Raw genomic sequence first — 23,391 nt, forward strand, 5'->3', positions numbered from 1 at the left:
ACACTTCTAAGGAGAAAATATCAAAGAGAGCCTCTTCTGAGCCTTCAAAGACACCACCTTTGGTTCAAGAGTCCTTCAAGAAGCCATCCTCTAGTATTCCTGAGGAGAAAAGCAAAAAATCGTCATCGTCGACGGGATTGTCGACGAGAGTGTCGACGAAGAAGTCATTGTCTTCGGCGACGACCACAGAGGTACAGAAGCTACCATTGACTATAATAGTGTCGACGGCGTCAGCGTCGACGGGAGCGTCGATGTCAGTAACATCGACGCCGATAACATCGACGACGACATCGTCGACGACGACAGTGATGACGATGACCATGTCGACGATGGGATCGTCACCGACGGTGATGACAACAGGGTCTTTGACGACGATTACTATGTCGTCGGCGAGGAAAGGTTCCAGTGCAGTGTCGATGATGACAACAACACCGTCAGCGGTAGTGTTGACGGCGAGCCCGTCGACGAGAAAAACTCCAGAAAAACAGAAAAAGATCGCACCAGCTGTGACTTCCCTGAGTAAGACTACTCCTCTGGTTCCATCGCACCTTTTGGAGGAGGAAGAGTCGGATGAGGAGGAGGATGACGGACCCTTCGCCAGTAGTCCATCGCAACTCCATGTAAAAGGTCAGGAGGATGATAATGATGAAGAGGGTTATGAAGAATATCACAGCCTCTCACAGCATCGTTACCAGCAAGGACCTCAGGAGGAGATGGTCGCTATGCCATCCTCAATGATGATGGACTTGCAGTTCATGTTGCAAGATTATAAGAAGAGGTTTCCTCCATCAGTAGTCCCTCAGGAAGTTCCTCTTTCACATCCACGTTCTATTCCGGCTACTCCAGTCCGCAGCAGAGAATCGCTACTGGACACTACTCCACAGACGCCTCAGGTCCAACTGCACCAGGATCCGGTTACCATGTATGACAAGGACCATGAGGCGGGTGAGCTAACGGAACCCCACAAAGAATGGGATGACTCTCTAATCCCATCGGGGGGGGCCGAGCTTGGCAAGCGCCGATGTAGGACGCGCCAGCCTTGAGCTCCGAGCCGAAGCCTCGCAAAATCCGTTAAATATTCTGCACCAGTTGTGCCCGACTTTCAAGAGTGGCTGATTTAGCTTCGGAGGGCTGGCACGGCAGCTCGCCGCCTCCGGGGCCCTCAATTTGGCGGTAATAGCCGATTCCATGAGACGCGAGGACTCCCGGCGGACCAGGCCGCAAGCCCCGGACTCTCCCAGCCATCTGGCCGGCGTACGATGTGCGGCCACTGAGGCGGGGCCCGCCCCAGACCCCCGGCGGAGACGAAACACGAAACCGAAGGAGCCTCTCACGCCGAGTCCACGGCAGGCGATCCACAGAGCGGCGGTCGATCCAGAGGTGAGGCGCTTGACACCAGTCTCACAGTGGCAGTGGAGGGCCTGGCTCTAGGCAGAAAACTCAAGAGTGGGCCCGGTTAGGCCTATCACACCGAGCGGAGACACGAGGCCCCCCTCTGAACTACACGAGACGACAGCAGGGGCCTCGGCTCTGTAGGTGCCCCTGTGACAGTAAGGGCGGCACGACTCGGAGAACCTGGCACCATACACCTGTGAAGTCCCGGCTATAAACACACAGGCCCAGTGGCAGCTCCGAGCACAAGGGGGAGCTGCCTCTTCCCCGCCCCGGGGAGCTGGGTTTGATCGGGCTAGAAATGTGGAGCGTATATTAAGGCGGGGTGGAGACCTGCGGGGATCCCTGGCCTCCGCCGGTGGGCACCGTTAAATTAACCTTGGACCTATATTGTAGGGCCCACGCAACCAGCTGCAAATCCTATGGTGTGTCGTGAAGCCCGACGGCGTAGGTCTTCACGGGGGCAGTAACTTTCCAAACAGCGGACGACCAGCGGCGCCAGGTGAGGAGGCGCGTCCACCTCTATGCGAGGCGGGGGGGCAGCATCTGGCTGGAAGCTGACGCAGGGGCAAGCACAAGACCAGACCTTATACACGTAGGAGCCCCGGTGTAAGTAGGTCCTCTGGCGGACCAGTACTGGGGTGACCGACAGGATTTCCCACACCGCACCCGGAGTATCAAAGCAGTGATAACATCAGGCACCCGGAGTGGACGCCCATTGCTTCGCTTTCAAGGTCTCCCTGACGGTGTGCACGAGGGCAGGTGGTGTGCGCTCCCTGTTGACGGCGGCGGGTAGACGTTTGATCTCTCCCCTGCTCGCCCTGCCCGCCAGAACTTTCCGGGCTCGGGCAGCCGGGGGGTCCTCAGACCCTGACCACATAGTTAACCCAACGAGCCGCTACGATGGGTAAGGGCGACAAAACCCAGTTGAAACTAGCTTTCGAGCAACGGAAATCGAGAACGCAGGACCCCCCGGCCCCTACGCCTCTGGAATCATCACAACAGCCCAGAGGATTGGAGGGCTCCGTATACTCGGACATTAAAGACCTGCTAGTCATGATGGAAAAAGGCCTGCAAGACAGCATGGCGTCGATAGAATCTAAAATTGACGCACTGACTTACCGTATGGACCGCATGTCAGAGAGGGTGGATAAACACGCGGAGCGTCTGGACATGTCGGAGAGGCGATTGACTGAGGTGGAAGTGGCGCAAACGGAGCTGGATAAGGACCGCACGCAGCTCAGCAGGCTACTTCAGGTAATCCAAGACAAATCAGAAGATTTGGAAGCGCGCTCAAGACGTTCCAACATTAGAATTACCGGAATTGCGGAGACAACCCATACTGGTAAAATGGAGCTGTTTGTGGAGAAGCTGCTGACTACGCTCCTGGGGGAAGGAGTGTTCTCGCACATGTTTATAGTGGAGAGAGCGCATCGTTCGCTGTGTCCAAGACCGCGCCCGGGAGCCCCCCCGAGACCCATCATTGCGAAACTGCTCAACTATAGAGATAGAGATACGGCACTGCGGCTGGCGAGGGAAAAAGGGAAGCTGCAGTTCGAAGGGATGGACGTCTCGCTATACCCCGACTTCACGGCGAAAGTTCAGGAGGAGCGACGTCACTTTGCTCCATACAAGCAACAGTTGCGGGACCTGGGTCTCGACTACGCCATGTTATATCCAGCTAAACTTCGGATCAATCGCCAGGGGCACTCACACTTTTTTTACAGATCCTAAGGAACTCCAAAAGTCGCTGAAAGTGTGGTCCAAAGAACAGAGAAGTAGTCCTAAACGTCAGGAGCAGGAACAGGACAACAACAGTCATCTAGATGAGCAGGAATATAGCAATGGCCGCTCCGCACTCTTCGTTGGGGACTTGACCTTCCTCTGAGAGCGTCCTGGGGAGCACACCAGGGACTACGGGAGGTCGCTGAAAGTGTGGTCCAAAGAACAGAGAAGTAGTCCTAAACGTCAGGAGCAGGAACAGGACAACAACAGTCATCTAGATGAGCAGGAATATAGCAATGGCCGCTCCGCACTCTTCGTTGGGGACTTGACCTTCCTCTGAGAGCGTCCTGGGGAGCACACCAGGGACTACGGGAGGTGCTCCTTGGGCTGATAGGTCAACGGAGAGAGGACGGCTGAAGGTGTGGCATGGACTAGTGGGACTACGGTGTGAGCCGGAACTATCAGTAATCTGGACTATGGGTGAGAGCTTTCCATTATATTCATCTTACTTGCAGATTGGGGGTGACTTGGGCTCCATGGAGTGCGCACAGTGCTAGAGTTCAGATACAAGGGTCCACCCAAAGCAGCTGATGGTGTAGCGCTCACTGCGCGCTGGGTTATACTTTCTGGGGAATGTCTATGATAAGCTTTTGGGCACATAGGGATACAAAGTTAGGAGGCTGAGGCGAGGGGCTATTGTTGGAGATTAAGCTTCTTTGGAACTGTACTTGCTATCTTGGCAACCTCTGCCCTAGCGCTTTCAGCACGTCAGACTGCGGCTGCAGCCTGAGGGAATTTGTGGGTCTGTTTTGGGAGGGGGTGGTTTTGGCATGCTAGGCCGAATTGGGGTTGGTCTGCTGTGGGTGGGGTTCGGGGGGATGATGGGGGTATTTTGCTTGTTTATTGCATGTTTTTTGGGGGGGTACGGGAACTGTCCATCAACTGTGCCTTTGGTGCTGGCGGCTAAAGAGAATATTCCCAATGCGCCGCACGCCGCTTTGTTACTATATTGTGTTGTGGTGGAGGTGGGGGGGAGTTGCAAGATGGGCCACCCCTCTGGGATGCTGCTGCACGTTGATCTAGAGTCTATCGAGTCGTTAATCCACCGCAATATGTTGTGGAGCCGGGATGATGGCTGATGTACAGGGCATTGAAGCACAGGGAGAGTCAGAATCGCTTAAAGTACTAACTTGGAACGTCAGAGGCCTAAATGACCATCGGAAACTGCGTAAGGTCCTGAATTACCTCCAACGTCACAATGTGGATGTGGCTCCTCTTCAGGAAACACACCTTCCTTCCACGAGTAAAATGCTCCAAGTAAAGGGGTTAATGGGTAACATTACACAGGCTGGCTTTACAACACACTCTAGGGGAGTTTTGACATGGGTCAATCCTAGATCCAAGCTGCAACTCACACTTCTCAGCGCTGACCCGGAGGGGAGGTATGTGATTTCTAGGTGCGTTGGGAAGAGACATGACTTGGTTGTAGTGAATGTGTACGGCCCCAATTATGATTCCCCTGATTTCTATGACACTCTGGTTCGATATTGCGGGGCGTTTGATGTCGACCGAATGATGTGGGGAGGCGATTTTAATCTGGTGCTTAACCTAGACCTGGATAGATCGGCAGGGCCTCTGAGACGGCCAGCAGCGGCTGCTTTAAGCTTGCTTGCGGGGATGACAGGACTGGACATGGTGGATGTTTGGAGAGCCTTACATAAAGACAGAGGGGGATACACTAACTATTCGGCCTTTCATGACATACATACAAGGATAGACTACTGGTTGGCTTCTCGCTCGGTATTACAACACGTCAGGTCATGCAAGGTTCTGCCACGCACATTATCCGATCACTCTCCGATACTACTGACACTTAACACTCCAATTAAGAGAATCCCTCCCTTCACATGGCGCTTCCCTCCGTACTCACTTCTCGACTAAGTATTTAGAGGTGAATTAGCGGAAGAGATAGACACTTTCTTTGCCACTAACATAGGATCGGTCGACAGCTTCCAAACGCTCTGGGAAACGTTCAAAGTATATATTCGAGGCATAGTCATGGCCAAACACTCCAGCGTTCTAAAGGCAATTAGACAAAGACTGAAACACCTAGAACAACAGATCTCAGTTATTGAAAATGGGCAACAAGGTAATATGATGGGTGAGCACGCTGACGAGCTCCGAACTCTCATATCAGAATTCAACGAGGAGGCGGATAGAGAAGTCTGTCATATGGGCAAATATGCTACGGCACGCACATATGGTGAAGGTGAGCGCCCTGGAGCCCTACTGGCCAGGATTCTGAAGGGCAACAGGCAGCCGCAGAGAATAACAGACTTGGAGTTTGACTCGGGAAAAATCCTCACTGAGGAAGATGAAATATTAGCGGAATTCAGAGAGTTCTATAAGAATCTATATACCTCTAAATCCTCGAATGTAGAAGACCAAATAGATGATTATTTAAGTTACATAAACATGCCGTTCCTGGCCAATTGGCAGAGGGACTACCTTGCGACGCCCATACAGAGGGAAGAGATATCAGACGCTTTAGATAGTATGAGATCGGAGAGTGCCCCTGGCATAGATGGCCTAACTGTGGTTTTCTACAAAGCGTTTAAGGATAAGCTCATTCCTCACCTGTCCTCGCTTTTTGACGAGATTTTCGAAGAAGGCGCCTTGCCACACTCCATGCGAGAGGCAATGCTGGTTACCATCCTAAAGCCTGGAAACCCCCCTAATAAGTGTGGATCTTACAGGCCACTATCGTTGCTGAACGTTGATGCCAAACTGTATGCGAAAGTTCTGGCTTCACGCCTAGCGTTGGTCGCCCCCGAACTGGTGGCCCCGGAAGCGGGATTTATACCTGCGAGGAATCTGACTTATAACCTCCGCACAGTACTAGGAGCTATGCAGCACACACAACAGGATACAAAGGCTGTGGCGATTTTCCTAGATATGGAAAAAGCCTTTGATTCGGTCGAATGGCCGTTCATGCGGCAAGTGCTAAGGAAACTGGGCCTTGGCTAACCATTCCTGGCAATGCTGGCGGCGCTATATCATCGGCTTACAGCCCGCATACGTATGGGTGACAAGGTTTCGGAGACTATCGTGATAAGCAGGGGTACAAGGCAGGGATGCCCTCTCTCGCCACTTCTGTACGCGTTAGTGGCAGAGCCGTTGGCGTGCGCTATCCGGGAGTACCACAGGCATCAGGCTATTAGCTACCCGACCTACAAGATAGGGATTTCTACGTACGCGGATGACACACTGCTCTACGTTAGAGACCCGGAGATCAACCTGGCCTCGGTCCTGAGGGAGGTGGTGCACTTCGGCGCCCTGTCTGGCCTTAGGGTGAACTGGGCAAAATCAGTAGTGTTCCCGCTGACCCCAGTCACGGCACGCTTTGATATGGAGTACCCACTTCAGTGGACCTCAGAACCAGTACGCTACCTAGGAATTAAGTTGCACACTGACCCAGACGTGATGGTTAGAGAAAACTACGGTGTGGCATATAGTAAGTTGGTCGATGATGTAGAAAGCTGGTGCAGACTCCCGCTATCACTAATGGGACGCATCGCCATAATGAAAATGGTGATTCTCCCTCGATTCTTGTTCCTTTTCACGAATCTCCCCATTGTCCTGTCAAAGTCGTTCTTTAGTACTCTAACTAAGCTCCTTATAAAGCTGGCCTGGGGAGGCAAGCAGCCCAGGGTAAAATGGGAAGTTCTAAAGTTACCTTACGAGCAGGGAGGATTGGGTGCTCCGGATCTAGAACGATACTATAGGGTGGCTCAGGCCACACACCTTCACACCTGGATTCATGGTAGCCCGGATATACCACATGTCATCCTGGAGCGACTCTTTGCTTCTCCTGCTCCACTACCAGCCATGGTGTTCAATCCAATGGACCACAGAGTAGGGAAACTTGACTCGCTACTGGCCACCAACCATGCATGGCAATCTCTACTGCGCTCACAGGACTGTGTACTGTTATACTCCCCTAGTATGCTGCTCGAGTGGGTGGTCTGGCTACCCCCACTGGCTGAAATAGGTGTGGTGAGAGCCCTGAACCAGTTGGGTCTAAGAGTTATGGGAGATCTTTTTGCTGAGGGAAGCGTGAAGACCTGGGAGATGGTAGCGAGAGCGCATACCAGCCCGACAATACTTCATAGCTTCCAATTTCACAGAGTGCGCAGCGCTTTTCTGGAGCTGTTGGGTCCGGATTTGGCAGAGCCGCCTGAAATCCTGGAACTAACCCATGTCATCAAAACGGTCGCCCCACAAAAACTAATCACAACACTGTATAGGCTGGGCACGCAGCACACCGAACAACAATACACGAAGGCTCGGTTGGCATGGCAGAGCGATCTGCAGATCCGCATAGACGACGGTTTGTGGGCCTATTGCTGCGCGAGCACAAGGAAGATATCACTGAATGGGAGGCATCGGTTGGTGCACTTCAAATACCTGCAGCGAGTATATTATACGCCTGAGAGGCTCCACAGATATGGCCTTAGACAGAGCCCGGAATGCGAAGGTTGCCACGTGGCATTAGCAGATTTTATACACTTGGCATGGTACTGCCCGGGCATACAAAAGTTCTGGCGCAAGGTGCTTACGGAGCTGTCAAATATAGTGGGAGTAGAGCTAGAAGTGGACCCTGCTCTCGCGCTGCTTGGCTATTCTAAGAACCACCCAGGAGCAACACGTAAACTGGTGGACATGGGCTTACTGACGGCCAGAAGAGTCGTGGCAATGCGCTGGATGAGAGGCCCCCTACCAACGATAAAACAATGGTCCCGAGATATGCTGTACTGCAGCACACAATCTGAGGTATATAGCGAACTACTCCCCCCCCCAAGAATCACCCCAAGAACTTCTGGGGGCTATATAAGACTTACCTATATGCCCAAGACACTGAGGCGGACACGCAGGGAGCTACGTTTGAGGACCTGACGACCCCGGGTAACGACAACTAGTGTGACTTAAGATATGAGTTGAGTGTGGATGAGACACTTCATTAACGGTAGCATAGAGCACCACAATAGGCGTCACGTATTTCCAATCACGTACAGCAGAGTGAGAATGAGGGACAGTTCCGGGGGGAAGGGAGTGGGGGGGCGAGGGAGGAGGGGGGTTGTACATAGTTGAGTGAATACAATGGGCACACATAGTCGCAGGGAAGACCTTTCTTAGACACAATAGTGAAGGACATAGGAGCGCACGCTAACCTAAGGCATACACATGGGGAAGGTTTAGTCTACCAAACTCTCCACAACCGAAGTCTGACTCGGAGTTCCTCATTGAAGAAAATGCCTCCAGACCCCCGGGTTGCTGGAAAATAGGCTGTGTATTCAAGTCCTCGTTACTACAAGGGACTTTCCATATATCCTGCTGCCGGCCTCCGGGTTGTAGGCAAGGTGCTGTGTAATTCACAATGGAACTCAATAAAGGTTTTTGAAAAAAAAAAAAAGACTATCTAATCCCATCTCCACCGTCATCTACTCAAGGACCTGCGGATTCACCACCAGTGGATATTGGTGGATTCCATAACTTAATGGAAAGGGCTGCAAAAAGATTTCAGCTGCCCATGAAGACAACTCAGGCAGAATGTGATTTTTATAACTTTAAAGAGCCCTATCACAAATCGGTCAGATCCATACCAATCATCGACCATGTATGGAAGGAAGGTTTACAAGTGATGACAACCCCAGCGATGGTTACACCTGAGCTCGCTAGGTTGGACAAGAAGTATAAGGCGCCTTTGGACGCTCCAGCGTGTTTGTTGGGCCATCAAAAACCGGACTCTTTCATTTTGCAGGCAGCGCAACAACAAACGAAGAACCCGTCAGCACCTATTTCTGCACCTCCGGACTGGGAGGGACGGCATTTGGACAATGCAGGTAAAAGATTCTCCTCAATGTCAGCTCTTCTAGTCCGGGTAGCTAATGCCCTTGCCATCCTGGGCAGAAATGACAGGCAGATGTAGTGCAATATAGCATCATATGTTGACCTCCTTCCGGAAGACAGTAAACAGGATGCAAAGAAGATTCTGCAGGAAGGTTAGAGGACTTCAGCTGAAGTCATTGAGTGTGCCATGAACATAGCTACCACAGCCTTTCGTTTTTAGGCGCCAGGGTTGGCTGAGGGCCACTTCCTTTAGACCGGAGGTGCAAAATAAGACTCTGGATCTACCTTTTGATGGGGAGGATTTATTTGGACGTCTGGTAGATGAGACCCTGGAGAGTATTTAAAAAGGACACGGATACGGCGAAGGCCTTGGGTACGTTGCAGTATCGGAAGGTGCCCTTTTGAGGCGAAGAGGACAACCATCTTATAGAGGTGGATAACAACAAGGAAGATACACCTCCTATTCTTCCTCATCACAGCACTACCGGCAGCAATACGGCCAGAGACAGTCTGGAAACTACTCTAAGTCCGCTCCCAGAGGACGAGGAGGTCGTCCAGGGACAGATAACAACAAAAGTAAGCATGGGCGGATTTTGCGGATCCACGATTCACGGATTTGCGTATTCACGGATCGTGGATCCGCAAAATCCGCGGATTTTGCGGATCGGCGGATTTGGGGCGGGGCTTCCTCGAGTGTGTGGGCGGGGCCAAACGGACTGGGCTTCCATGCGAGTGCACATGCCTCTTGTGCATATTTGCATCAATAAATCATAGCCGGTGTACCGCGTGACTTAGGAAAGGCAGCGTTAAACAAGCATCCTGGGGCAGACAATCTAAAGCAAATCATTGTTTTGGGGCCGTGGTATTAAGTTTCAGCCCGTACACCTGCGCAAACTGAGTCTGCCCTTTTAAATGTTTAACGAGAGTTGTGAATTGTGGTTCAAATAAAGAAGGCCCGACTTGTTACATCAGCTACCCCGTCCAGCTCCACCTAATAACTACGGTATACAATATTCGCTAAAAAAGATAAATACACCAACACCATGGACACCTGGGGAAAGTCTGGTTACATGCAGGCAAAGGAGAGGCTAGAGCCCCACAAGGCTAAGGTAGGAGGGGCCGGCCCCAGCCAGGAAGGAGACAGCGCAGAGATGCGCTGACTGAACCAAACGTGTTACTATTTAATCCAAGGCCTGAAAGCATTAAGTTGCCCATTCGGATCATCGTGGCATCTGTATGCCCGGATGTCCTAGAGACGCGCCTTTTCTTGTTCTCTGACCGAGTCGACCCACGTGGCCCTCGTTAGGCCGGTGGCTGTTAAAGTGATAATGCGTTCACCCTGGGGGTCTGATTCGCCAACTGGGGTTTTGTTGATAGTCACATTTAACGAGGTTAGTGGCTCAGTCAATGTAATTCATATATATCACATTATTAAGACAAATAAAACTTACACGTTTTATTAGAACTGCACAACGAATTGGATGAAGAAAGGGACCCTGGTTTTCCTAGAACTCTTTTGTGGCCTCTCAGTCAAGGGAGTACTTGTTATTCAGTTCTACGCGCAGATCATTCTGGCATTTATCGATAGTAAATTAGTTCACTTGAGAAGGAAGGAAAGAACAAGAAAATGAACAAGGGAGTGGCAGGTAAGAAATAGGACCGTCGTGCCAGAATGAACCCTGCCCTTCATATTTATTCAAGAAGACACCACCGTTTTGTGCCTGTTGTAACTAATTTACGATGGCGCCGGCAAGCTGCCAGCGCCATCCTAAAATAGTTACTTAATTAGCTTCACCAGGAAGCTCTAATTGGTAAAATAAAGCAGGCGCTCGAGCCCCTGCTTTATCTTATCTATTAGAGCTTCCTGTTGAAGGTAATTAAGTAACTATTTTAGGATGGCGCTGGCAGCTTGCCGGCGCCATCGTAAATTAGTTACAACAGACCAGCAAGGCCCAGCAAGGCTTGAACTTTTGACCGAGGAATCCGCCGCTCGCGGATTGCGAATTTTCGGTAAATTCGCGAGAGTTCGCGGATCGCGGATTTACCGAAAATCCGCAAAATCCGCGAGCGGAGCGGATTTAGCGCTCATGCTTAAACAAAAGACAATGACAGCCGCAAACCCCGTCCAATGTTCGCCTGGGTGGAAGAGTAACTTATTACTTACGTCAGTGGCAGAGAATAACATCAGACAAATGGGTCCTCCACATAGTAAAATTCGGACATACACTAGAATTTCTACACTTCCCTCCTCTCACGCCACCTACGTATCAAGAAGTCAAACACCTACCTCAAATGCGTCTGGAGATTCCGGCAATGCTCCGAAAGGGAGCAATAGAATCGGTATCGAACTCCCAAAGAGGGAAAGGATTTTATTCCTGTTTCTTCTTGATCCGGAAGGATGCTCTCAAGTGGCGTCCGATCCTGGACCTACGGTCTCTGAATGCCTAACTCAAGAAACAGTCATTCAGAATGGTGACCTTCCAAGATATTCTGCTACTCTTAAACCCAGGAGATCAGATGACCTCCTTAGATTTATAGGATGCATACTTCCATATCCCCATCCATCCTCTCCACAGAAAATACCTTCGATTTACAGTGGCCAAAAAAACATTACCAGTTCAAAGTGCTGCCATTCGCCCTCAAATCTGCCCCAAGAATTTTTACAAAATGTCTGGCACCTGTGGCAGCATATCTGCGAAGACAAGAACACCAAATATTCCCAAACTTAGACAACTGGTTAATGCACCATCGCAGAAGGAGGCTCAAGCTTCAACTTTGGCTTGCATGGACTTGTTTGCAGATCTGGGTCTGACTTTAAATGTAGAAAATGTAGAAAAATCGTCTCTTCATCCATCCAGAAGGATCACGTTTCTGGGTGCAATCCTAGATATGTCTCAAAACAAGGCATTCCCATCCATAGAAAGACAATTGGGACCCTTCTCTCTGGCCAAAGAGTTCAGGAGAAGAAAGTGTCTTTCAGTCTGAAAATACAAATCACTTCTGGGGACGGTGTCTTCATGCATACCACTCATCCCCCTGTGTCGATTGAGAATGCGTCTGTTACAAGAGGCGCTAGATCTACAGTGGTGCCAAGCAAAGGGATCCTTCGAGCACAAGGTCAAAATCACGCAACCAATGTCCCAGAAGCAATATCTCAGTGGGTCTTTCCTTCCTGACCGAACCAGCTCCACTAGTGGTTACCACGGATGCCTCTCTCGAAGGATGGGGAGCAGTCCTCCAAGAGTTACAAGTCACCCGCCGATGGAAACAAAAGGAACAACACCTTTACATAAACCTGTTGGAGTTAAGGACAATAGGATTGGCATTGTTGGCCTTCCTGCAAGAGTGGAAGGAAGATCGGTGTTAGTGCGGACAGACAACACGACCGCAATGCACTATATAAACAAACAGGGGGGCACAAGATCGCTCTCTCTGTCAAGAGAAGCTCAGAAAATATGGACATGGGCTATAAATCACAAGGTAACTCTGAAGGCTGTACATCTTCCAGGGGATCAGAACATGACAGCGGACACTCTCAGCAGGCAAATGACGGCCTGCCACGAGTGGGAACTCGATCAGAAAACACTACTGACAATCTTTGCCAAATGGGGAGTACCAACAGTGGATCTGTTTGCCACAGCCCAGAACAAGAAATGCCAATTATTTACAAGCTGGCATCACCAAAGGGGATCATGGAGGAATGCCTTTTCGATGGCATGGGCAGGCGACTTTGCCTACGCTTTTCCGCCGATTCCCCTCCTGCCACGAGTACTCACGAAGCTGAAGAAGGAACCGTGCAGGATAATACTAATAGCCCCTTGGTGGCCCAGGCAGCACTGGTTCACGGAACTGCCCTTTTACAAGAAACAGACCCAATACGTCTACAGCCAATACCAGAACTATTGACTATGGCTCAGGGACAAGTGCGCCATCCAGACCCGACATCACTGCAATTAGCAGCCTGGCTCCTGAGTACAGAGAATTTCATTGATTAAACATTCCGACAGAATGTAGAGAGATCCTGGCAAAGGCGAGGGCTGAAAGCACTAATAAGATATATAGGATGAAGTGGAAAGGATTCTGCTTGTGGTGTCAGGAGAATGACTTACATCCTTTGCAAGCAGAGGCACATCAAATCATCCCATATTTACTAAGGCTGGCAAAGTCTAGATTGGCCCATGCCTCTATTAAAGTGCATTTGGCGGCGATCTCTAGATGCAAGAGAAGTTCAACAGGTCCATCTCTGTGGTCGGAGAGGATTGTAAAGCAGTTCATGAAAGGGTTGTTTATAGTCTACTCACCTGTCAGGCCTCCGCCTCCTCTATGGCAACTGAATATTGTTTTATCACAATTGATGTAACCATCATTTGAACCAATTCATAAAACTGGTCTAAAATTCCTATCATGGAAAGTGGCTCTATTGATAGCACTGACATCAGCCAGGAGAGTGGGAGAAATACAGGTACTTACAACGCAAGAACCTTTTCTGCAATTCAGAGTGGACTTGTTGGTGCTCAGAACAAATCCGAGATTTATTCTAAAGGTGCCAACTGATTTCCACTTGAATGAGCCATTGATCCTTAAGAGATTCTTTCCCCAACCATCTACAGCGGCAGAGAGAACTCTCCACATTCTGGATGTTCAGCGTTGTCTGAAATTTTATTTACAAAGGACAAGAACTTTCAGAAAATCAACTCAATTGTTTGTGGCTTTTAGTGCCCCCAGGAAAGGATTCCTGTTGTCGAAACGGGGAATTGTACGATGGATCTCAAACGCATTCAGTTCTGTCATCAGGGGGCGGGAAAGCCGTTGACTGCACGTGTTCGTGCACATTCAACAAGAGCGGTATCAACCTCTACTGCTCTGTTTTCAGGTGTCTCTATTCAGGACATCTGCAGAGCAGCTACCTGGAGTACGCATACCTTTATCAGACATTACTGCCTGGATGTCCACGCCAGAAGCGATGTAGCAGTGGGACAAGCTGTTTTGAGGAACCTTTTCCAATAATGGTGAGCCTTCTTGTCATCCCTCCTTCCTTGGTTGGTAAGCTAAGCACATTTTATTATTGTACACTGTTTGTTATAATATTTATGAGCAATTGGTCTATGAACATTTTTATACAGCTATTGCTACGAGAGAATGACACGTGTTACCTGTTGGGGAGAAGTAGGGGACAAAACAAAATGTGCTATGATTTACTGCTCGCTATCCTGATTCAGGTATGTCAATCTATGAAAGCTCCAATACTGGAGTAAGAAAACAAGTTACTTACCTGTAACTGTAGTTCTCCAATATTGTAAGCTTTCATAGATTCACATACGCCCACCCTCCTCCCCTGAGAGGCTCACCTCGGATTAGGCACAAAGAGTGTTATAGCACAAGTGCCCGAAAATCTGAGGGGCTAAAGGTTCTCTCAGGAGGGTTCTAGAGGTCGAGGAGCTCTGATTGGCTAAGGGAAAACTTTGGTCCTTTTTTACATAACAAAGGTTATGGGTTACAAAAGGGAAATGGGCCTAGGCCTTTTTAGGGCGAGCTGACGTTAGCATTCATGCGAAGCATGAATGCTGTCAGCTCGCCAACTAATGCTATCCGTATTTGGGAGAGTGGACACCAAAGTGTCACGAGCTTTCCCAGTGTCGGATTTGACCGCGGGAGCGCGCGTCTCACCCGCGCATGCGCAGAGTAACTCAGCATTTTTTTTATTTTTTTTTATTTCCCAACCCCGAACCGAATCAGGTATCAGAGCGCTTCACATATAGGCAGCCCCCACCCCCAACCCCTCTGCATGCGCACACACAGGCGAGCGCATGCACACGCAGGCACACGGCAGACACTCGCTCACACACACCCCCCTCCCCCACAGTCACACACACGCACTCCAGACACATACACACGCGCGTGACCCCCATCCCCACCACTTACCGGGCTCTTTTCGGCGTGTTCAGTGTCTCATCGCTCCACTTCTTCCTCGGCGGCGGCGGCTGTGGCGGCGGGCGGGACTTCCTGCTGGATTGCAGGCCCCGCCCCCGTCTCAGGCAAAAGTGCCTGACTTCCGTTTTTTTTTATTTGCAGACGGGTATCTCTTTGCTGGAACGGCCTCGGATTTCCTCGTTTATTTTATGTTATTTGTTTGATTTGAGCCAAATAAGGCACACAGACTGGCAATTACTTTCACATAAAATAAAACCGGATCACCCCCACATAGTCAGGCATTCCCATCCCTATACTGCAATAAAGTGCGCATTGCGTCCCTTGGTATAAAGTGATCTTGTGTATACATTATAAATAGATTAATAAAATACAATTTAACTTGACTGGGATCGATTTAACATAGGTAACCATAATCACACCGGCTTGTAGTTTCTAAGCCATTTTATAATGGTTCGAACCTGAAACCAGGGGTTAATCACACCTCTTTAGTAAAACGGGTCCTCTCTCATCGACGTGAGCTGTCTACGTAAGGAGCAGGGAATGTAGACAGCCCTCTCTCCGGACATTTACATGTGGCACGCAGGTTTTGTCTTCTTGTTTCGTCTGCGCAGCGGCAGCTAAACAAGGGCTGCATTTGGGGGGTAAAGTTGTAGGGGCCGGGGCGCACTGAAGTAAGCGGTACTGTGTGAAGTGTTGGAGTGCTGGGGACGCACCGTGTTTCACGTCTCGCCGAGCAGCTCTGGTGGCTGTTGTACGGGCGGCAGGGTACAGTGGGGAGCGGGAGAGCGCCTGCTGGGTGAGTGGCACGGCGATACGTCTTGCTCCGGCTGGTTTTGTTCCAGGAGTGCAGTGTGCCTGGAAAGCTCTTCGCCTTCTTTCTAAAGCCTCTCTGCATTGAGTGCAAAGCGCTATTGTCTCGGGCTGGGAACCTCACAGGCAGCTTCTCAAGTGGGCAGATAAAACTGAAGGCACCCTGCGGAAAGGAGGGAGGGGGGCTATTGGCATCGGAGGGGGCACAGGATGATTCGTTCACTGGAGCAGAACCAGCTTTTCCCAACCCTGGAGACACCGATCTATCTTTGGGGCTTGGAAGAGAATGTATTTTTAAACGAGAAATTTCCTGCTTGCGGCGTTGTGATTTGTGGTTCCTGCTTTGCCACTGCAGCGACTGGACAAGGGGCAAGTGTTAAGTAGTATGTTAAATGTTTATGGCTACTTCTAGTAAACGCACAACAGTATGGGATATAGTGATTGCAGACTTGTTTTAAAAGGGGATGATAGCTCTCACAATCCAATAGCATATTGTCAAAGTAGATGTTTTTCTGTTCACTCAAGGTCCCTGTTCGAATTTCTAATTGAAGATTTGGCTAGAAATCTGTGTCTCATGTCACAGTACTCTGACGCTTCGTTATCTAATTCCTTATATGAGAATATATACAATGGATAATTATCGAATGCAACTGTGGAACAGACTGACTAAACCATTGGTTGGTAAATTAAATCATTAGGCTTTCTTGTTTTCATTTTCTATTTTGAATTCTAGTGGGGTTTTTGCAGTGTTTTGCAACGTTCAAAACAATTATAAAAATCAGCACCTATCAGTGTTTATTCTTCTGTGCTCTGTACATGATCATGGTGATGGTTTTTCCCAGTGCTTATAAAGAGATTTGCTTTGTTTTCCTTCCTTCCATCCTTCCTTCCATTATTCCTGTGTTCTGTCCTGCTCTTAACTCCCTTCTTCTTACCGTTTCTTTCAATTTTCTCTTTCAGTTTGGCGGACAACATACACCTTAACAAGCATTTACAATGCAATAGGTCTCGCATTATTAAAGTTGGAGCAATTGGCATTGTAAATGACAATGTATTTTATTCATTGTTTTTAAAACCTGCAATCGGTGCATAAACACGCACTTTGAACGTATATTCCTTGCTTACAATGAGCAAAGCTGGCAGTAAAAGAGACTTACAGCCTTGCTTCTCATAAGCATGGACTATAAGTGCAAAGTGCTTGTTTATGCAACGATGCAAATGAAGAAAAGGCATTGTCATTTACAATGCCAATAGCTCAAACTTTAATAATGCGAGACCTATTGCATTGTAAATGCTTGTTTCAGTTAGCGATTCTGCTAAGCATTGCTTTTCATATACCGGAGACTCCCGTCTCGACGACGGGGAAATGATTCAGGTATGTGAATCTATGAAAGCTTCCAATACTGGAGAACTACAGTTACAGGTAAGTAAGTTTTCTTTCTGCAGCTGCCATCTTTTCTCTAGAACTTCTGAAATCGCATGCACGTAGCCCAGAGACAACCACACACACTGAAAGGCATGAGTATGTTAATATTCACTTTTAGTACCACAACAATGTTTAATGTCATTAAACAGTGGAGGTCGGAAATAGTTCTCTCTTTAGTGTGGTTTAAAGGTAAAAACATTTACCTGGTCTTTAGATAAACAGACAATTCTGTTGTCCACTCATCTAGCCTCAAGAATCAAGCTGACAAAGTCAACAAGCTATTACATGTATGAAACCTGAAGGAAATAGTTTGCTTCCCCTGTTCTGTCGTAGCTGCGTTTATCCATTAGTGGGTCTTTTTGCCTCCAGCACCCCCTTTAACTACAAATTGTTTGCGTCAAGGATGGCTCAAGTCCACTTCTCGTTGGAGAATATATTTTCTGATGAGTTGCTATTTATCACATTTAGAAAATTGTTTGGAAATTAAAGGCAGTGTTTGCAGCATGATTTTGGAGCTGCCCTTTTTGTTTAATTACCTATGATTTTCAATGCATACTCTATTAGCAGCATCTTCTACTCACGTTCTTCCAACTTTGTTCCTATCTAAGCAGAGGGAACTGGTGCCCATGACTGATCGAAAACAACAGTTGATGGACAGAATGCAGAACAATGTCATACATTCACCGCAGTACAGAGTTCTGGGCCTAAATCCATCGTTTTTTTGCTCACCATGCCTTTCCAGTTTGAACCCAGGCATATGCAAATCAGTCTTGACCCTGTGCCTCATGGGAACAGTCCAGCCCGAACTGTCAAGCCAGGTCCTCCCTGGACTGGAAACGAGCATCCTAGGACCGGTTTCAGGGTTTCACCCCTCTTCAGCCAGGATAGCTTGATTCCAGTGGCATGGAGAGCACGGGACTCATGTCTGAGCATACCCGTCCCACTCGGGGTGACAAATGCAACAAGCATTTGCAATGCAATAGGTCTCGCATTTGCGCAAGTTTGAGCTATTGACATTGCAAATAACAACGCCTTTTATTTTTGTTTTTAAAACATAAATAAAAGGCATTGTCATTTACAATGTAAATGGCTAAAACTCGCATAAATGAGAGACCTATTGCATTGCAAATGCTTGTACGCTTGAGAGCGCTTTGTTACCAGGCCGGTGCCCACCCGGCATTTGCCCCGAGTGCCTCGAGTGCACTTTATCTAATTATTTACGGGACCCGTTTTTAGGTCCCTTGCGAGTGCCCACCTCGCATATATAATTATATTTTAATTCGAGGGTGCCTACCCCTCTTGTCCCCGAAAGAAATCACCGCCGCAGCCCTGCTCCGTGAAAACCGGAAGTCAGGCACTTTTGGCCGAGACGGGGGCGGGGCCTGCAATCCGGCAGGAAGTCCCGCCCGCCGCCGCCGAGGAAGAAGTGAAGCCGGCCGACTGATGGCCTCTCCGCAGCCCGGGGCTCCCATGAGTTGAGGAGAGTCCCGGGGCTGCCAACAGCAAAACAGCCAGAGTGTTGCGGGGCTCCCAGATGCTGGAGGGAGCCCCGGAAGTGAAGTCCTGCCCCCTGGTGCCGCGACGAGACGAGACTGCCGCAGAGAGGAGCCCGATCCCAAGCAACAGCCCGGTGAGTGCCCGACCAGCGCTGCGGAGGAGACACGGAATACGCCGAAAGAGCCCGGTGAGTGGGAGGGGGGGTGTACGCGCGTGTGTCTGTGTGTGTTCGAATGTGTCTGTGCGTGTGTCTGTGTGTGTGCGCGTGGGTCTGCGTGTGTGTATGCAGTGTGTGTGTGCCTGTGTATGCGTGTGGCTGTGTATGTGCGCATGCGTGAGTGTGGAGCGTGTTTGCGCATGGGAATGAGGCCCGAGAGGGGCACGGCGCCGTGCGTGCCCTCGAGGAGGAATCTGAGACAGTGAGGCTCGTGCCTGAACGCTGTCTCACATTCCCCCAAACATGCCGGCAATAGGAGCTTCGCTGCTTCGCGCTCGACCTAAAAACAACAGTTGATGGACAGAATGCAGAACAATGTCATACATTCACCCCAGTACAGAGATCTGGGCCTAAATCCATCTTTTTTTTGCTCACCATGCCTTTCCAGTTTGAACCCAGCCATATGCAAATCAGTCTTGACCCTGTGCTTCATGGGAACAGTCCAGCCCGAACTGTCAAGCCATGTCTTCTCTGGACTGGAATCAAGCATCCTAGGAACGGTTTCTTGCTATCAGCCGGGATAGCTTGACTCTATGTCTTAGTGACCACGGGACCCACGTCTGGGCATACCCTTCCCACATAGGGTGAATAGCAAAACACACAAGATGATGGACGGAATGTTGCACAATGGCAAACATTCACCCCCAGTCACAGATCTGGGTTTAATCCATCGTTATTTTGCTCACCAAGCCACCCTAATGCAGACATGGCCATATGCAAATCAGTCTTGATCCTGTGCCTCATGGGAACAGTCCAGGCCGAACTACCAAGACATGTCTTCCCTGGACCGGAATCAAGCATCCTAGGACCGGTTTCTGGCTATCAGCCGTCTTCAGCCAGGATAGCTTGACTCCAGTGGCTTAGTGAGCACGGGACCCACGTCTTGGCATACCCTTCCCCCATAGGGTGAACAGCAAAACACACAAGATGATGGACGGAATGTTGCACAATGGCAAAACTGATGATAAGGAAAACAGTCTTTGCCATGCCAGTATTATAAGCTCTGAGAATAAGGGTTGATTTTCTTCTCACTCTCTCTTCAAGTGAAGGACACTCTGGAGCATGCATTCTTATATGTCTTTTAAATTCTATTTATCTCTCATGAAGAACTGCAGAGCTTGAGATAGACTCAAGCCATAGCCCTGGCTATGTTCCCTCAAGTGCATCCATGCTTAAGGCATCAGGGCCAAGGCAGCATCAGTGTCCATCCAGTGCCATATTTTGCAGGATGTAATATGTAGAGCATATACTTTCACTGCTCCTTTTGTATTCTGTAAACATGGCAGTCCTGTCTTTGTTCTAGGTTCCAGCCTTTTAGTCAAAATCTTTTGAAAAGATTGGTTGGGTATATGTTTGGCGTCAGTCCAATGCTTCCGGCTAGAAAGAGTTTCAAATGCTTCGAAACCTTCCCACTGTTCTGCATAAATGCAAATTGAGTGTGTACAAATTACTTAACTTAGTGACCATAATCTGTGGTTTTCAATCTTCCCAACTACTTTTCTATCATAACTGAGATATGGGAAGCAAGAAGGCACACAGGGAACAGGTGTTGCTGTTCTTTGCCGAGTGGAAATTATCCTATACCCCTGGATGAGTGAGGACTAAGGACTGGGTATACACAGTTAAACTAGGTAAGTAACTTGCACTTTAAAGTCTAAAGCCCAGGGTACTCATCCTAACTGTGACTGATACTTATAGTAAGAATATTACTCTATCAAGGAAAAATGTGAAGAAGAGCTAATGTTACAGGTAGGCCATCCTTCCTTTCTTAAAACGACTGTTCAGCATGTAGACAATTGTCTTACCGATAATTCCAAGCTATCGTATTGAAACTTGACAGTAATAAGTTGCCAATATATAATAAAATAGCAGTGTGTCTTCATTTAAATAAACATATTGTTGTAAGGATTCAGCAGCTTTAGTATGGTGAAACACTGTTGATGCAGGATGCGAGTAAGAAATCTAACTTTTTTCTTTTATCCAGGGATGAATATTTCCGGATGAAGCTCCAGTGGAAATCGGTAACCGAAGACCAGGAGAGACGGAACTCTCTGCTTAGAGGATACCGGAGTTTGATCGGTTAGTTAAAAGAGGACCTATTTACTTCATTGGAATGGGGGTTATTGACAGTGGGAACAGCTGTGTGGGAGGGCGGGCTTGATAAACAGGCGAGGAGGCTGGAAGAATTTTCTGAAAGGAGGATTTTTATTTTCAACAGTGGAAGGTATGGGGTGTAAAAGTGTTTTTTCCTCTGGTTCCTCTTCTGATGAATCCTGTGATGAACTGGAGTTTGATAGGGCTTTCCGGGATGATGATTCTGGCTCCTCTTCCTCTTGGTTGAGGTGGTCTCCCCGGAGGCTCATAGGAGGAAAAAAAGGAGGAAGCCGTGAGATAAGAGCTTGATGAACGTTTTTAAAGGGTTATACCTTCACCACACTTTTGGTGTTTTCGGACCTGCTATCGTGCTGAGGTGGGATTAGTGAGGGAGGGGAAACAAATTTAGTGCCTAGGGAGTCTTTTAGGATGGTGCTTGGGGAAGAAAGTATTGGACCAATATGACCTTTGTACTTTAAGAAAACTCAGGTTCCTCCAATTATTCGTGAGCTGTCGGGTGTAATGACAAGTAGGGCGAAATGCAGGAGAATTCCCTCTACCCCTAGCCCAACTCGGGTGTTCCCACCCGCTTCCTACAACCCACCTCCCGGTACCCTCGAGCCGCTGTCACTCACCGGCTCCGCCACAACTCTCCAGAGTTGCGGCCGCTCCCCAGCATCCTCCGGACACCACCAGTCTTCACACCAGCTCTCCTCCGATTCCTCCTTGCTTGCTGATGGTCTTGCGTCCGGTACCTCGGGTCCCGCGTCTTCTTTCTTGGGTCCCGCGTCTTCTCTCTCGGGTCCGCGTCTTCTCTCTCGGGTCCGCGTCTTCTCTCTTCCACTCGCTCGTTCTCCTTCCTGCTGTCGCGCCACTGGTCTCCGACGCCTCTCTTTGAAATCGGCCGTCACAAATGCTTCCGGTGTCCTTTGGGGTCACTTTCGGGTTGTTTTTCCCGTCGGCGTTTCTCTGCGAAGAAACAGGAAAGGAGCATGATAGTGGTAGTCCCTGAGCAGAGTTCTGATCTGAATACGGGACCCGTTGCTGCATCTTCCCCCATGGCGACACTCCGGTAAGTCCTTCCTCCGTTCCCCGGACTTCCTCACATCCCCTTTCCCTTGCTGTCCTTCTTCTAGGGTTTGGGCTTTGGGGAAATCTAGACAAATAATCTACATTCCCTTGTTCATTCCCTTTTCTATCTTTAGTCTGGACCCTATATGGCTGTAGAGAAAGGAACCATCTGAGTACCCTTTCATTGTGACCCTTATTTCTAGCTAGCCATTCTAAGGGTGCGTGATCTTTAAAAAGAGTGAATTCTCGGCCTTCCAGATAATAGCGCAAAGATTCTATAGTCCATTTTATGGCTAGGGCCTCTTTTTCGATTGTAGCATAGTTTTTCTCCCAGGGAAAAAGTTTGCGACTGATGTATAAAATTGGCCTTTCCCCTTGGGGTGTTTCCTGAGATAAGACAGCTCCTAGACCCTGATCCGAGGCATCTGTTTGCAATATAAAGGGACAGGAATAATCGGGGCTTGTCAGGACAGTATCTGAGGATAAAGACCTCTTCAGGGATTCAAAGGAGTGCAACACCTGGGAGGGAGGGGATCTCAAGATGTCCTCAGTTCTGATATTTTTTTTAAGTAGATCAGTTAACGGGACTGCCATTTGGGAAAACCTAGGGATGAATCACCGATAATAACCAAGTAACCCAAGAAAAGCCCGTAAATCTTTTTTTGTTCTGGGTAAAGGTATCTGTGAGATGGCCGTTAGTTTTAAGACCTGAGGTCTTATGACTCCTTCTCCCAATAGGTACCCTAAGTATCGAACAGTTTGGGCAGCCAGGTGACTTTTGGCCGGATTTATCTTCAGACCATGTAAACCTAACGTCTGTATGACTTGTGATAGGTGTAACAAATGCTGTTCCCATGTATCACTATAGATAATAATGTCTCAATATAGGCACCTGCATAACTTTCGTGGGATTTCAATACCACATTCATGGCCCTCTGAAATGTTGGGGGTGCCCTGTGTAGGCAAAAAGGCAGCACTTTGAATTGATATAAACCATCCGGGGTTGAAAAAGCCGTTTTTTCTCTATCCTGTTCCCGGAGTGGTATCTGCCAATATCCCTTGCATAAATCTAAAGTGCTGATATACTTTGCCCTGCCTATTCTCTCCACCATTTCGTCCACCCGCAGAAGGGGGTAAGTGTGGAATTCTGATATTTTGTTGATTTCGCGAAAGTCAATACAGAAACGCACCAACCTGTCTGATTTTGGCATGAGTACAATGGGTGAGTTCCACTCACTCACAGATGGTTCAATGATACCCATCTGCAACATCTTTTGTATTTCTTCCCCTATGGTCTGACGACAGGCTTCAGGTATGC

General features: G+C 48.9%; 2 protein-coding genes across 11 annotated transcripts in view; one reads left to right on the forward strand and one right to left on the reverse strand.

The window, feature by feature from the left end:
* Positions 1-23,391, forward strand: part of TBC1D17 (TBC1 domain family member 17) — a 738,599-nt gene that overhangs the window by 439,612 nt on the left and 275,596 nt on the right. Inside the window, exon 10 of the mRNA XM_078655234.1 lies at positions 20,893-20,987. Within this exon, the coding sequence (XP_078511360.1) occupies positions 20,893-20,987 (95 nt within the window). The remainder of the gene's footprint in view (positions 1-20,892; positions 20,988-23,391) is intronic.
* LOC144770585 (uncharacterized) overlaps positions 1-23,391 on the reverse strand; it is a 655,819-nt gene that overhangs the window by 158,098 nt on the left and 474,330 nt on the right. The window lies entirely within an intron of this gene.

The sequence above is a fragment of the Lissotriton helveticus genome, chromosome 7 (genome assembly GCF_964261635.1).
Source record: "Lissotriton helveticus chromosome 7, aLisHel1.1, whole genome shotgun sequence".
Taxonomy (NCBI): domain Eukaryota; kingdom Metazoa; phylum Chordata; class Amphibia; order Caudata; family Salamandridae; genus Lissotriton; species Lissotriton helveticus.